The sequence below is a fragment of the Mus musculus genome, chromosome 8 (assembly GCF_000001635.26).
Source record: "Mus musculus strain C57BL/6J chromosome 8, GRCm38.p6 C57BL/6J".
Taxonomy (NCBI): Eukaryota; Metazoa; Chordata; class Mammalia; order Rodentia; family Muridae; genus Mus; species Mus musculus.
In genome coordinates, this window is record NC_000074.6 from 24,816,924 (window position 1) to 24,832,358 (window position 15,435).

General features: G+C 42.0%; 1 protein-coding gene across 6 annotated transcripts in view; it reads right to left on the reverse strand.

Annotated features, from left to right (window-relative positions):
- Adam5 (a disintegrin and metallopeptidase domain 5) overlaps nt 1-7,446 on the reverse strand; it is a 97,277-nt gene extending 89,831 nt beyond the window's left edge. For 4 of the 6 annotated variants that reach the window (NM_001272059.1, NM_001272058.1, NM_001272057.1 and 1 more), the window contains exons 1-3: nt 7,017-7,446; nt 1,800-1,879; nt 1,173-1,228 (exon numbers count right to left, since the gene is read on the reverse strand). In NM_001272059.1, the coding sequence (NP_001258988.1) occupies nt 1,173-1,228; nt 1,800-1,879; nt 7,017-7,071 (191 nt within the window). In that variant the 5' untranslated portion in view covers nt 7,072-7,446. The remainder of the gene's footprint in view (nt 1-1,172; nt 1,229-1,799; nt 1,880-7,016) is intronic. The other 2 variants (XM_011242115.1, XM_006508985.1) reach the window with 1 other exon arrangement.
- Between the last annotated feature and the right edge of the window lie 7,989 nt (nt 7,447-15,435).

Here is a 15,435-nt window from a genome sequence, read left to right on the forward strand (position 1 = left end):
ATAAATATATATATATATATTGCTTATGACTACACTGTTTCTGTCTTCAGACACACCAGAAGAGGGCATCACATCTCATTAAAGATGGTTGTGAGCCACCATGTGGTTGCTGGGAATTGAATTCGGGACCTCTGGAAGAACAGCTCCAGCCCCACACTTTCTTGGTTCTTAACCACCTTTAAGGTTCTGTGGGAAATGTCTAAAAGCATCAGCTTTTTAAATTCGAAAAGCACATTACGGCTCAGAATCTGTAGTGATTATCCACACCTGCCTGAAACAATGACCACTCACACATCCCCATCTCTGACTTATTACACCTTCTCCTCTACCTCTTGTCCTGCCTCCCTGCTCCTCCAGCTTCATCTTCCAGGTTAGCTACACACTTCCCCACCAAACGCCAAAGTATTTGTTCTTTTCCCAGGTTCATAGCACTTTCTGTATATGTGATCCAATCAATAGCACAACTACTGTTTACTATGGAGTCTACGGACCTGTTGAACATCTTCAGAGATTCAAATTCTTATAGACACCTCTCCACTGGAAAATACCATAAGTATTCATTCCTCCTTTAAATATCTTCCTGGTTCATAGTCATCACTTGGATACACAATATAGCCTCTCCATTTCCTTGAGCAAAGACTTAGAGGATCTGAGGTCCCTCACTGTTTCCTAGTTGTTCTACTGAGTCCATCTGGAGGCCCGTGGAGTCTGTCTTTCTTGTGCTGTAACTTACGGTTTCCCCTCATCAATCCTCATACTGATCACCTGACCGGGGGAGCACAGTGTGTGCACCGCATCTTTTACATTGTCCTCAGGATTCTTCTGGAATTTATCTTCTACTTTCTTTTCCAAAATCTTTGATCTCTGCCCTTTATCAAGCTGCAACCTATCTCTATTCCAAAAGGCCTTCCTGAATTGCAAAGAACACTACTCGGGCATTCCTTACCAAATTTTAATAAAACTCTGCTTCTTAGAACTGGTACATTGGAATATGTCTTCCTGTTCTATAAATGATCTTCAGACCTTGTTTTATCATCTTTTATCAAGGACTAGGACCTTGTCTAATGGACACCATTCAGTAGCCATTAATATATTTGAAATGAAATGATCATAAGCGTAACTCTTGTAAAAGTCAAAATCTTGACATTTGGAATAACAAAATAAGTACTTACTGTTTTTTAAGATGGATGAAATGGGGGGTTTCATTTATTGTAATAAGATAAGCCATCTGTAACAAGAATATTTTTTAAATGTCAGTCATGTGCTAGCTCATGTGTTTGATCCACTGTATGTTTTAAAGGAATGACAAAATTAATACATATGTAACATATAATATATAACATATAATACACACACACACACACACACACACACACACACACATGGGTTTTTGGCTTTTCATCCCACGTGGATTCCTGAGTCTTCAAGATTCTAAACTGAGAGTTAGGCTTAGCAGCTTGGCCAGCAGAAGCTTGCCTGGTATTAATAAACTGATATCATCTGGCTTAACCAGAGGCTCCCAGTCACCATTCCCGTATCAGACAGCAAGCTTCACCTCACCCTCAGAATCAGTTCCCTCTTATCACAGCCTCATCCTCATTGTAGTCTGGGGAGGCCATGCCTGCTGCTTGCCACCTTTTTGTCACCTGTGGAGTGCCCATCCCTGAAGTTCTTATCTCACAATGCTCTGCTGCAGCAGAGTTTCTCTGGGCTCTACCCACTCCCTTTATCTAAGCAGCTTGGGTCATGATGTGCACAACCTCACAGGATCGAGCCTATGAAGATGGTGTTGCCCTTACATGGTCTTCTGCATCTGTTTCCACATCCGGTGATGAGATCTTTTCAGGAACAGTTGTCTGCAGGGTGGTTTTCTGAGGATCTAAAAGTAAAAATAAGTGATACTGCTTTGATATCTTATTTTTTGTGTCTAATTGTGCATCTCTTTCTCTATATTAGTAGTAGTTTTGAGTGGTTTATACATCTTTTCTTTTTACCCTTTCCACTGTCTATTAAATTGTTGCTAATTCACCCTCCTCTCCTTCCCTCTTCTCTCTTTTCTTCCTCCTCTCAGCTACACAGCTAAACTACTCAAATACCAAACGCCAGGGTTGTAAAAGGCTTAGGAACATATAGACTCATGCTGAAAGAATGATGATTATTAAGGAAGGGGAAGTCCGTTTTCTCCAATGGGCTGACAACCCTAGGTATATCAGGCACATTCCGGGAAGCCCCCAGCCCAGGAGAAGTTGGCCAGTAAAGGAACTTCATTTTTTTTTTCTGTGTGCTTTCTTTGTTTTACTTTGGTACTTTTTATCTTATTAAGTTTTTTTTCCTTTTATTTTGCTTTGTTTTGCTTTGGTTTTGAGGTTTTTGTTTAAGGCAAGAGAAAGACTATGAAGTTGAGTGGGGGGAGCACCTGGGAGAGCCATCTTGGTTCCCGGATTCCTCAGAGACTAGTCTGCACAGATGAGAGTGTGGACTACAGAAGCTAACAGCTTCTGGGACAGTCAGAAGCCACACAGCTTCTGGGGCAGACCCCATTTCGGGCTCCAGACATCCAGGTACCTTCCCTGCCAGAGGAGAAGTGTCCACCCTGCCCAGGAGGGCTTTGCCAGAGAACCTGAGGGAGCCATCTCTGGTCCGGGATCTCTCAGAGACTAGTCTGTGTAGGTGAGAGTGCCGACTACAGAAGCTACACAGCTTCTGGAACAGGCCCTGTTTCGGGCCTTCATTTTCTGCCAGGAGGCAGGTCCGAAAGCCAGATATCTGTGTACCTTCCCTGCAAGAGGAGAGCTTGCCTACAGAGAGTACTCTGACCACTGAAACTCAGGAGAGAACTAGTCTCCCAGGTCTGCTGATAGATGCTAACAGAATCATGGGAGGAACAAGCTCTAACCAGAGACAACTATAACAACTAACTCCAGCGATTACCAGATGGCTAAAGGCAAATGTAAGAATCTTACTAACAGAAACCAAGACCACTCACCATCATCAGAACCCAGCACTCCCACCTCAGCCAGTCCTGGATACCCCAACACACCCGAAAAGCTAGACCCAGATTTAAAAGCATATCTCATGATGATGGTACAGGACATCAAGAAGGACTTTAATAACTCACTTAAAGAAATACTGGAGAACACTGCTAAAGAGGTACAAGTCCTTAAAGAAAAACAGGAAAACACAACCAAACAGATGATGGAATTGCACAAAACCATACAAGACCTAAAAAGGGAAGTAGAAACAATAAAGAAAACCCAAAATGAGACAACGCTGGAGATAGAAACCCTAGGAAAGAAATCTGGAAACATAGATTCGAGCATCAACAACAGAATGCAAGACATGGAAGAGAGAATTTCAGGTGCAGAAGATTCCATAGAGAACATGGGCACAAAAATCAAAGAAAATGCAAAAATGCAAAAAGATCCTAACTCAAAACATCCAGGAAATCCAGGACACAATGAGAAGACCAAACCTATCATAATAGGAGTAGATGAGAATAAAGATTTTCAACTTAAAGGGCCAGCAAGTATCTTCAACAAAATTATAGAAGAGAACTTCCCAAACCTAAAGAAAGAGATGCCCAGGAACATACAAGAAGCCTACAGAACTCCAAATAGACTGGACCAGAAAAGAAATTCCTCCCAACACATAATAATCGGAACAACAAATGCACTAAATAAAGATAGAATATTAAAAGCAGTAAGGGAAAAAGGTCAAGTAACATATAAAGGCAGGCCTATTAGAATTACACAAGATTTTTCACCAGGGACTATGAAAGCCAGAAGATCCTGGACAGATGTTATACAGACACTAAGAGAACACAAATGCCAGCCCAGGCTACTATACCCAGCCAAACTTTCAATTACCATAGATGGAGAAACCAAAGTATTCCATGACAAAACCAAATTCACACATATCTTTCCACGAATCCAGCCCTTCAAAGGATAATAACAGAAAAAAAAAAAAAAAACAAGGACAGAAACCATGTCCTAGAAAAAGCAAGAAAGTAATCCTTCAACAAACCTAAAATAAGACAGCCACAAGAACAGAATGCCAACTCTAAAAACAAAAATAATAGAAAGCAACAATTACTTTTCCTTACTATCTCTTAATATCATTGGACTCAATTCTCCAATAAAAAGACATACACTAACAGACTGGATACACAAACAAGATCCAACATTTTGCTGCTTACAGGAAACCCATCTCAGGGAAAAAGACAGATGCTACCTGTCTACTACTCTGAGGAGAGTGAAAGGCTGGAAAACAATTTTCCAAGCAAATGGTCTGAAGAAACAAATTGGAGTAGCCATTCTAATATCAAATAAAATCGACTTCCAACCCAAAGTTATCAAAAAAAGACAAGGAGGGGCACTTCATACTCATCAAAGGGAAAATCTTCCAAGAGGAACTATCAATTCTGAATATCTATGCTCCAAATGCAAGGGCAGCCACATTCATTAAAGAAATTTTAGTAAAGCTCAAAGCACACATTGCACCTCACACAATAATAGTGAGAGACTTCAACACACCACTTTCATCAATGGACAGATCATGGAAACAGAAACTAAACAGGGAAACAGTGAAACTAACAGAAGTTATGAAACAAATGAATTTAACATATCTCTACAGAACATTTTATCCTAAAACAAAGGGATATACCTTCTTCACAGCACCTCATGGTACCTCCTCCAAAATTGACCATATAATTGGTCACAAAACAAGCCTCAACAGATACAAAAATATTGAAATTGTCCCATGCATCCTATCAGATCACCATGGACTAAGGCTGATCTTCAATAACAAAATAAATAATAGAAAGCCAACATTCACGTGGAAACTAAACAACACTCTACTCAATGATACCTTGGTCAAGGAAGGAATAAAGAAAGAAATTAAAGACTTTTTAGAGTTTAATGAAAATGAAGCCACAACATACCCAAACTTATGGGACACAATGAAAGCATTTCTAAGAAGAAAACTCATAGCTCTGAGTACCTCCAAAAAGAAACTAGAGAGAGCACACACTAGCAGCTTGACAACACACCTAAATGCTCTAGAACAAAAGGAAGCAAATTCACCCAAGAGGAGTAGATGGTAGGAAATAATCAAACTCAGGGGCAATTCAACCAAGTGGAAACAAGAAGAACTATTCAAAGAATCAACCAATAGAGGAGCTGGTTCTTTGAGAAAATCAACAAGATAGATAAACCCTTAGCCACACTCACTAGAGGGCACAGGGACAGCATCCTAATTAACAAAATCAGAAATGAAAAGGGAGACATAACAACAGATCCTGAAGAAATCCAAAACACAATCAGATCCTTTTACAAAAAGTTATACTCAACAAAACTGGAGAACCTGGATGAAATGGACAAATTTCTAGACAGATACCAGGTACCAAAGTTAAATCAAGATCAGGTTAATGATCTAAACAGTCCTATATCCCCTAAAGAAACAGAAGCAATCATTAATAGTCTCCCAACCAAAACAAGCCCAGACCACATGGGTTTAGTGCAGAGTTCTATCAGACCTTCAAAGAAAATCTAATTCTAGTTCTTCACAAACTATTCCACAAAATGGAAGCAGCTTATTTATAATAGCTAGAAGCTGGAAAGAACCCAGATACCCCTCAACAGAGGAATGGGTACAGAAAATGCGGTACATTTACACGATGGAGTACTACTCAGCTATTAAAAAGAATGAATTTATGAAATTCCTAGGCAAATGGATGGACCTGGAGGGCATCATCCTGAGTGAGGTAACCCAATCACAAAAGAATTCACATGATATGTACTCACTGATAAGTGGATATTAGCCCAGAAACTTAGAATACCCAAGATACAAGATACAATTTGCAAAACACATGAAATTCAAGAAGAATGAAGACCAAAGTGTGGACACTTTGCCCCTTCTTAGAATTGGGAACAAATCACCCATGGACAAAGACAAAGTTTGGAGCTGAGATGAAAGGATGGACCATCTAGAGACTTCCATACCCGGGGATCCATCCCATAATCAGCCTCTAAATGCTGACACCATTGCATACACCAGCAAGGTTTTGCTGAAAGGACCCTGATATAGCTGTCTCTTGTGAGGCTATGCCAGGGCCTGGCAAACACAGAAGTGGATGCTCACAGTCAGCTATTGGATGAAACACAGGGCCCCTAATGGAGGAGCTAGAGAAAGTACCCAAGGAGCTAAAGTGGTCTGGAACCCTATAGGTGGAACAACAATATGAACTAACCAGTACCCCTCTAGCTGCATATGTATCAAAAGATGGCCTAGTCAGCCATCATTGGGAAGAGATTCCCCTTGATCTTGCAAGCTTTATAAGCCTCAATATGGGGGAACGACAGGGCCAAGAAGTGAGAGTGGGTGGGTAGGGGAGTGGGGTAGGGGGGAGAGTCTGGGGGACCTTTGAGATAGCATTTAAAATGTAAATGAAGAAAATATCTAATTAAAAAAAAGAATAGTATTTATTCACTGTTTTTAAAGTCATTTTTCTGTAGTTCTACAATATGTGAAATTATAAGCAATGCAAACAAGAGCAAGACTTCAATTTAAAAAAAGAAGAAGTTGAGTGGGTAGGGCGGTATTGAGGATCTGAGGGAGGGGAAAGAATATGAAAAAAAATAATAATTAAAAATTTTAAAAGAAATTAGTCGAGAAAGACTCTAGAGGGCAGCAGTTGCCAAGCCAGGAATTTAAACGGAAAACAAAGCAAAACAAAAAAACAAAAACCAAAACAAACAAAAAAGTCAGTTTCTTTGTAGTGATGAATTGAGTCAAGACTACCATTTACATACATGGTAACAGAATTGGGAGCCCGGATACCATTCGTTGTTATCTAAGTTACAGATAAGAAAGCATTCCCACTCCGGGAATGCTTTGCAGCCAAAAGGGAGCAAAAGGAAAGCAAAGCTAATTCAGTGAGCAGGGGGCTGCAGACTTCGCCTCTGCCCCTCAAAAGCCAGAAGCTAGAAGCCTGTAGCAGCTTTGATCTCTGTACTCACTCTGGCCTGCCTGCAGCCCTTTAAGATGCAAAAAGAGCAAAAGAAGGAGGAACATGGCTCCCTTGGTGGTCTTGGAGCTTTGCTGCGGAGCAACAGGCTGGGCGGGGCGGGCGTTGTGTCCAGTAACGGAAGCTCTGGGCCCTGAACCTGCAGGGTTGTCGCTAGGGAAACCAGAGCAGAAAGGGCTGGAGAACGAGATAGATGCATAGATTCAGGTACCAACCATCCTGCTAACTGTAAAAAGGAAGGTGGATGCCTGCAGGTTTACTCTTCAGGCTAGGAAGAGCTGGTAAGGATTTTCTTTGTATCATTTATCATGTCTTTTAAAAAAAATTTACACATCACTGAGGAAAAGATATCCGAAAATATTCAGGTTACTGACGGCAGCCACGCATCTTCCAGGATACTTCGGCGTACTGTCCCCAGAATTGAGAACAATAAAATGTTGCTAACATGGCTGATCGTTTTTCATAGCTGCATACACGACACCCCCTAAAACACTCGTTGGTCAAGCACAGACTTTCAAAACATTTTCTGCGAGATCATATTGTCACCCTCTAATTCTGCAGCCCTGCGTTTCTCCTTGTATTGGTCTTTTAAAGGTGTGGATATATAAGCTGAAGTAATTACAAGAGCCAGGAAAACGGAAAACAGCCATGGAGAGAGGAGGGGAGGAGCCCCAGAGAGCGGGATGGTGGGACATAGTTGCTATGAGAGGGTGAGGCAAGAAACTTAACTGAGAAAAGGAGGCAAAAGGAAAGATAAATAACATTAAGAATATTTTCAAAAATCTCTTTCTGATTTAAGGCTTTATTATTTTTTGGTGGCCCATTAAAGGTGTAGTAGAGCAGAAAATAGAGAACTCAAGACAGAACTTAAGTTCCATAGAGGTTCAAAGGAGAAAGAAATGGCAGTAAGAGTTCCAGAATGGAAAACATACACTTTAATTGGAAATTATCGCTACAGTATTTTGAATATATTGATTAGGATATTGAAAGTGGACTGGCCAGGGTTCTGATAGTGGAAGAAACACCCTAACAATCAACTTAAAAAGAGAAAAGGTCTCTGTCTCTCTCTGTCTCTCTCTCTCTCTCTCTCTCTCTCTCTCTCTCTCTCTCTCTCTCTCTCTCTGGTTTCTCTCTCTGGTTTCTCTCTCTGGTTTCTCTCTCTCTGGTTTCTCTCTCTCTGGTTTCTCTCTCTCTGGTTTCTCTCCCTGGTTTCTCTCTCTCTGGTTTCTCTCTCTCTGGTTTCTCTCTCTCTGGTTTCTCTCTCTCTGGTTTCTCTCTCTCTGGTCTCTCTCTCTCTCTGGTCTCTCTCTCTCTCTCTCTCTCTCTCTCTCTCTCTCTCTCTCTCTCTCTCGTTTTGGAGATTCTCTCCTATGGAGGCTTGCAGTGTTGTTTTGGGCCACCATGGTAGAAAGTTAGTGGGAGCAGGAAGCAGAGGGAAAGGCAGGGCAGTGTTAGAGTTTCATCATCTCCTTTAAGAGTATGGCTCAATGGTCTCAGTCTTTCCATGAGTTGTGCAGTCTGGGCACTAATATTTATCTCATGAACGTAGCGGACGCTCATGCAATCTGAAGTAGGGAGGAGGGTGGAGTAGAACTTACTCTATGTGTTACCCTGTAGCCCTTTCACGAGCTTGAAGTTCCTTTCTCCTCTATTGTCTTTTGCACTTAGCAGCTCAACCTGGACCACATGTTAATATACAAAATAAAGTAATGAGCTATTGATGTGTCATAGGAAAAAGAAAAAGAATATTTTTAAAGCTACAGGAGACATTTTATATACTAACTTAAAAATACATATCATATATGCATATTTAGATTTTTTTCTATTTTTAGTGGAGTTATATCACAGTGAGTGATAATGCTTTCCTCAAGAGATACAGACAATCTACCAAAAATCCTAATATCATGCAATGGAGAATCCTTTGCAGTTTTTGGTCAAGTGGGCCCAAGCCCTTGGTTGCCTTACAGGATTTGAAGACAGAATCCTATTGCTGAAAACACCACACTGTGAACACAAGGCCTTGTTGGATAAAAGTAGATCTGCCCTGGAAGCTCCTCCTTGGGGCTGGGGTCTCACAGTATCTGACAGTGTTCTGCAAGCTCCCAAAGGGGTAGAGCAACCACGATGACCAGCATGGCAAGACAGCCCTCAAGTTCAAGTGTGGCACTTTTATATCAACAGCTGTCTAGTAGGAAGACTTAAGGCCCGTTCAATAGGAAGGAATTCTAGCTTGGTAAATTTGGTATAGACCTAGCTAAGTAGCCACGGCTGAAGAGACTATAGACAGTAGAGTAGAAGAACCTGTACTACAATTCTCTTAAACCAATATAATTTCTAAGTGCATCTAGATACTCATCTGCATACTCACGGGTAAGTAAAGCTCACATCCCTTATCAAAGAAGCTCCTTTTTGCAAAGAGATGGAGACTATGATAGGAATCCACTGCCCAGCCCAGGTTGGCTATTCAAGGGACAGCATGACATGGTTCCCACCCCTGAACAGAGCCATCAGAGCATGCATGGGCCTATACAGGTGTCAATGGTTGCTGAGGGCATAATGCTTGTTTGTATAATAATGTGCATATTTTCATGTTCCGCCTTCAGGGAATGCTTCTGCTGTTAAGATTAAAGACTCCCGAGCCGGGCGTGGTGGCACACGCCTTTAATCCCAGCACTCGGGAGGCAGGGGCAGGCGGATTTCTGAGTTCGAGGCCAGCCTGGTCTACAAAGTGAGTTCCAGGACAGCCAGGGCTATACAGAGAAACCCTGTCTCGAAAAAAAAAAAAAAAAAAAAAAGATTAAAGACTCCATGATAAGCAAGAGACAGGTGAGGGTGCCTCTAGGTTCTTAGCAAAAAAAAATGGAAAACACTAAGGCCTTCAGGACAGCTCTTAAGGCTGTGGGAAAGAACTCTGAAAACATGTGTTCAAAAATAATATAATTTCTCAACTATGCAAAATATAAGGATGCAATATAGATGATATAAGGGGCTTCATGGGCCTAACAGAACAGAGGCAGCTGCCCTATGAGCCAGCTTCTCAGAAAGATACAAAGGCAGGCAGATTCCTGAGTTAAAGGTCAGCCTAGAACAGAGCTCTTTTGAGCCCAGGCATGGTGGAAATGGTAATCCCACAACAGGATCCCACCCAGCTAGCTTATTGTCTATGCTTACAAGGGCAGGCAGATCTCTGAATTCATTTGCCATGTGTGCTTGCTTTCTCTAGGGGCTAGGGTCATGGGATGCTGGTTCATGGGATAACCAAAAGGGAACCTGGGGTAATGACTGAGTTGATATGTAAATAAAAGCCTGGGATTTTGATTTGTAAGAGATGAGTTATCCAGAGAGTTTTTAGAATTGTAAGAGAGAGAGAGAGAACTGTCTGGAGAGAGAGAAATCTGGAAAGCTGCCTAAAGTAGAACATAGGCCATCAGCTTGAAACCCACAATTTCACCTCAAGCCGTTTTTTCCACCATTCTCAAACACCTCTTCTCTCAGACTCCCCCTCTCCAAGCCAAGGCCGGTCCTCAGCAATCCACAACCGGTCAAATGCAGAAAACAAGTAGCTTCGGGTGCTCAGACACAACTGATACATCTGCAATACTTCCATGGGGAAGGGGGCATCTGTAAGAGCAAGAGAATCAGGACTCCTGCCATGAGACCGTGTCCTCTAGACATGACAGGTGAAGCTGAGTCAATGAGATCTCAGCATTCTGTTAACCTAACCAAGTCCTGAATAGTGACAGCAGTCATTACCCTAGTGTCGATGGAGGGAAGGAATTTTAATAAGCCTTTAATAAATCTGGTCCCTCAATGAAGAGCTACAGGCAAGCTGAAGAACCAGTTTTCTCCAGGAGCATCAGGTTATCCAGTCCCAAATTCCGAAGCACATGCACATACAAGCAACAATAAATAGACTCTATGGGTTGCAGTGTGTGTGTGTGTGTGTGTGTGTGTGTGTGTGTGTGTGTGTGTGTGTTTAAAGGAATATTATTAATGAACTTATGAATTTAAGATGGGTAGGTGCACTAGAGGGGGCAGAGGGGCAGAAGGGGCACAAATAGCGTAAGTACAGAATTTATGTAATAAAAAGCAACATAGTGATTTTCTACTGTCCACTGGCACTTGTTTCTTTGCAGACCCTAGCCCAAATCATAATTATAATAAAATCCAGCCACACCCCACATTAACTATAATTCTGTTGGAAAAGATAAAATGTATTTAATAAGTTTGCTTTGAAATCACTTTGCCATGGTTAAAGGAAAAAAAAAAGAATGGTAACAGAATAACATCTCATTTTCAAATGGGACCAAGCAACCAAGTCATAAAGTCACACAGAACAGAATGAATAGAATGAACACTGTCGCTTGCAATATCGGCTTGCACAAGTAAAGTTAGGGGACCGATTAAATTAGCCTTAAATTAGGAGAAAGAGGTGTGCTTTCTGACCTCCCAACATGCCTGTGCCTAAAAGGTAAGATGACTTGCCTGGCCTCCCTTACAGTTGGAGAAACACGACCTGTGTTGACCTAGTTGGATTCCTATGTCTGTTCAAGTTCCTAATGTTTCCAGCTAATGTCCCAAGTGGATGCCCACAAAACCTCCAGTGCACACTAACACTGAACAACACCATTGCTGCGTGTCTAACATGGGCACAGCCTCTGACATTTTGAATGCTGACTCTTCACGTGGTAGGGGCTATTCAGAGAGGCTCTGGAGCCTTTAAACGGTGGGGTCTGTTTGACAGAAGTCAACGAGGAAGGGTGGGCCTTTGAGAGTTTTACCTGGCCCCTGATAATGCCTCTCTTTTCTCCTGCAGTGGTTTTCAACCTGCGAGTTGCGACCCCCTTGGGGGTCAAATGACCCTTTCACACGGGTCAAATATCAGATGTCCTGCATATCAGGTACTTAGATTATGATTCATAACAGTAGCAGAATTACAGTTATGAAATAGCAAAATCACTTTATGGTTGGGGGTCACCGGAACACGAGGAACTGTGTTACAGGGTAACGGCATTAGGAAGGTTGAGAGTAGAGCCTACTCTCTCCTACCTCCTCCTCTCTTCAAGTACATAGTGACATGTGCAGCCTCTGCACACACTTCCACCATGAGAAGCAGCCAGTCTTTCTTAGTCTCCGTAGACCAAAACATTTTGAAGCCATGATCCAGGATAAACCCTTTCTCCTTCGTTGTTTCTGTCGGGTATCACCATAGCAGAACTGTACATATAACTAGCATAGGCTCTCTCCTATATCACTCACTGAAAACAAATGAGTGAAGGACTGAGGAAACCGGACCTCAACAACAAATTGATATTGCCTTTGAACTGGCTCCGGCCAAGGGTTCCTGTAGTATCTTGTATGTCGAGTAGCTAATGTGTGTTAGTAAGTGGCAGCTATAACATGTCTCTGCATTTATATATCTATACAATAAGGTGGAAATATCCCATGCTCACAGGTTCGAGTATTTACTGTTGTTAAAATGTCAGTAATACCAAACATGTCCACATCCCACTAAGTTTTTCTGGTTGTTTTTTGTAGAGAACCCTACACAAATGAGATAAAAAAAAAAAAGTGCTCTTTCTCCTTCTGGGTCAGGGTTACCTCGCTCAGAATGATTGCTTGCCTGGGATTTTCATCATATTTTTCTTAATAGCTGAATAATTTTCCTTTCATTAACCGATGGACACCTAAGCTGTATCTGTCTCCTGGCATCATGAATAGAGCTGCAAGGATAAGCAAACATTTCTGCAGTAGGCTACGGGTCCAGCTGGATCATATAATAGCTTTACCTCCATGTCTATGTGGCTGACCAATTTGCACTCCCACCAGCAATGAGTACCGACCTCCCTTTCCCCACAGTGGTTGGCTGGTTGGTTGATTGGTTGGCTGTGTTTGGTGCTTGGTTTGGTTTTGGATCTTAGCCATTGTGACTGGTATAAGATGGAATCTCAAAGTAGTTTTGAGTTTTCCTGATGACTAAGGGTGTTGAACATTTTCTTAAACTGTATTTCATCTTTTGAGAAGTGTTTAGCTCTATCATTGGCTTGATTTTTTTTTAACTGAGTTGTTCATTTTTGTGGTGTTTCTATCAATAATACATTAAAGAATAAAAATATTGCAGCCTCCTCTTGGATTGATTTGAGGAAGAGTGAGCCTAAATTTGAATTCTCTTCTCCTCTCCCTGTGCCTCCCATCTGTCCCTGAAAAGGGAAACACTTCTCACATACTCCAAGGCTGTAGTGGACTTATTAGATCCAGCCTTGTTTCTCTAGAAAGTTACAGCCACTGCTGATGGTCATCTATGGCTGTCTCAATCCCTACAGTGGTGCAATTATAAAATCCCCCCACTCAATGCCACCTGGAAAGGGAAAACTCCATTCAACTAGTTTAAAGAATGCCTGTAGGGAGAGCAATGCCAGAGGTTTTCAATTTAGATAGCTTAGGATTCGAAGTCTGTCAAATGACTAGTCCCATAGCTGTCACCTGCCCCACTGTGGCACGCAGAGCCTGAAAATGTCCAGGGGAAGGCTGGCCAATAGATTTTTACACACTCACTGGGGAGACTTAAGACCCATTTGGTACTAATGTGGGTGGATACCTTTACTGGATGGTAGGAGCACAGAAGATGAGAAACATCCTTTTTAATGGAATTCCAAATTCCCTGAAGAAATCCACTGCTAATAGCTTTGGGGTGACTAAAGAGTAGCCCACAACCACTGGGGCGGACTCTTGGAGGCTTTCCCTTCGAGGTTATCCAGCTAGCATACAATATCCAGCCAGATTCTAACCAATACAGAGGTTAGGAAGGAAGCCTCTAAAGGGAGAGAGATGGGGCCACCCCCAATTCTGTCCTGGAGATCTGGTCCTGGGCAAGGTTCTCAAGGAGATTCCCTTATGAGCCTAAATGGGTGGGTTCCTAGCCTGCCTTCTGTCTACCCCTATGGTGATCATGATAGCTGGCATGGATTTATGACTCAAATGGAATAGTACCACCTCAGACTTACTAAAAAGAGATCTTTTGGGAGAATACTCTCTCATCTTGACCTTGGCCCCCCAATGAGGGTACTTCTTTCAATCCTTCCCTAATGGATCTCTAGATTAGAAATAAAAGCTGTCAATGCATTGTGAGCACTCTCAGGTGGGAATACCCACATGAAGGGTTAATGAAATCTGATTTTAAAAACCTGTACTATCTATTGTAATGGAGCAATGTCCTGTGCCTGTGGGGTTCCCATGGAGTTCCCCCATAGACAAACCCAGGGACTAGGTATGACCTGATGGACCCATCTACCTCCCAAAGTCAATCTTACTTAGCAGGCTAGATAGAGCAAGACCTAGAAGTCCTGAAAGGCTCCTCAGATTAATCTTACCTTGGGAGCTGAACAACTCCGTGCACCTCTGTGGCACACCTAGGGCTTTGCTTACCTGGGAGTGCATGTTTGCTACAGTCATCTTCCAGTGGGATATCTCCAGGTTGTGTGTCCATTGCTTTTACTCAGGCCAGTCTCTCAACTTTCTATAGTGGCTATCTTAGATCTGGCCCAGAGAGACAGTAGACCTTCAAGGGTCTTCCTCAGTTACAGCCACTTCTTGGAGTAGATGGGACTTGCTAGGTTCAATTGGTATAGGCCTAGTGATTGTAGGACAACTAATATATGCCAGATCAGAAAAGAGACACTCATTTAAAAAGGCATCCCTTATAAGACATATAGTTGTCTACTGTCTTAGGAGGAGGAAAAAGGCTGTAATACTGTAATGAAGAAAAGAAAAAACAACAACAAACAAATCCAATGTTAGAGGAATTAGTAAGGAATAAAGAATGAATTTTCCAGGACTATGCCTCTGTCACTACTCACCCCACCAAGATCTAATAAGCATCTTGAATCAAATGGGATCAGAGCTGGCCATGCTTTGGGCCAAACTCCTGAATGTGGAAGCAAAGTCTGACCATACATTTGTCACATATGGTTCCCCTCTTCTCTGGATAATAGCCCTTTGCCAGAGGCCAACTCCAGAGCTCTGGTCCTTGAAGGTGGTAGGTACGGGAGCACTGGTGGGGACAAGACTCAGCCTTAGGAGAGATCAGGGTTGCTTTAAATAATAATAATAATAATAATAATAATAATAATAATAGCATTTACCTGTCTTGACTTCACTCTAAGGTCAGAAGCTGCAGGCCTTTGGATCTACTGACTTGTGTATAACACTGGGGAGATTAAGTAAAGAGATTCCTTTGCTCTGCAGAAATTTGCACATCAGGCCCTAAGGCTGAGAGTTTAACTCCTTGTCAGCAGGAGAAAGTTGCTCCCAGGATGAGAAAAAAGGGGAGACACTTTAAAAAAAAAGGATTCTAATCTTTATTTCTAAAGGAAAGCCAACAGGAAAAACTATCAGACTACATGCTTTCTTAA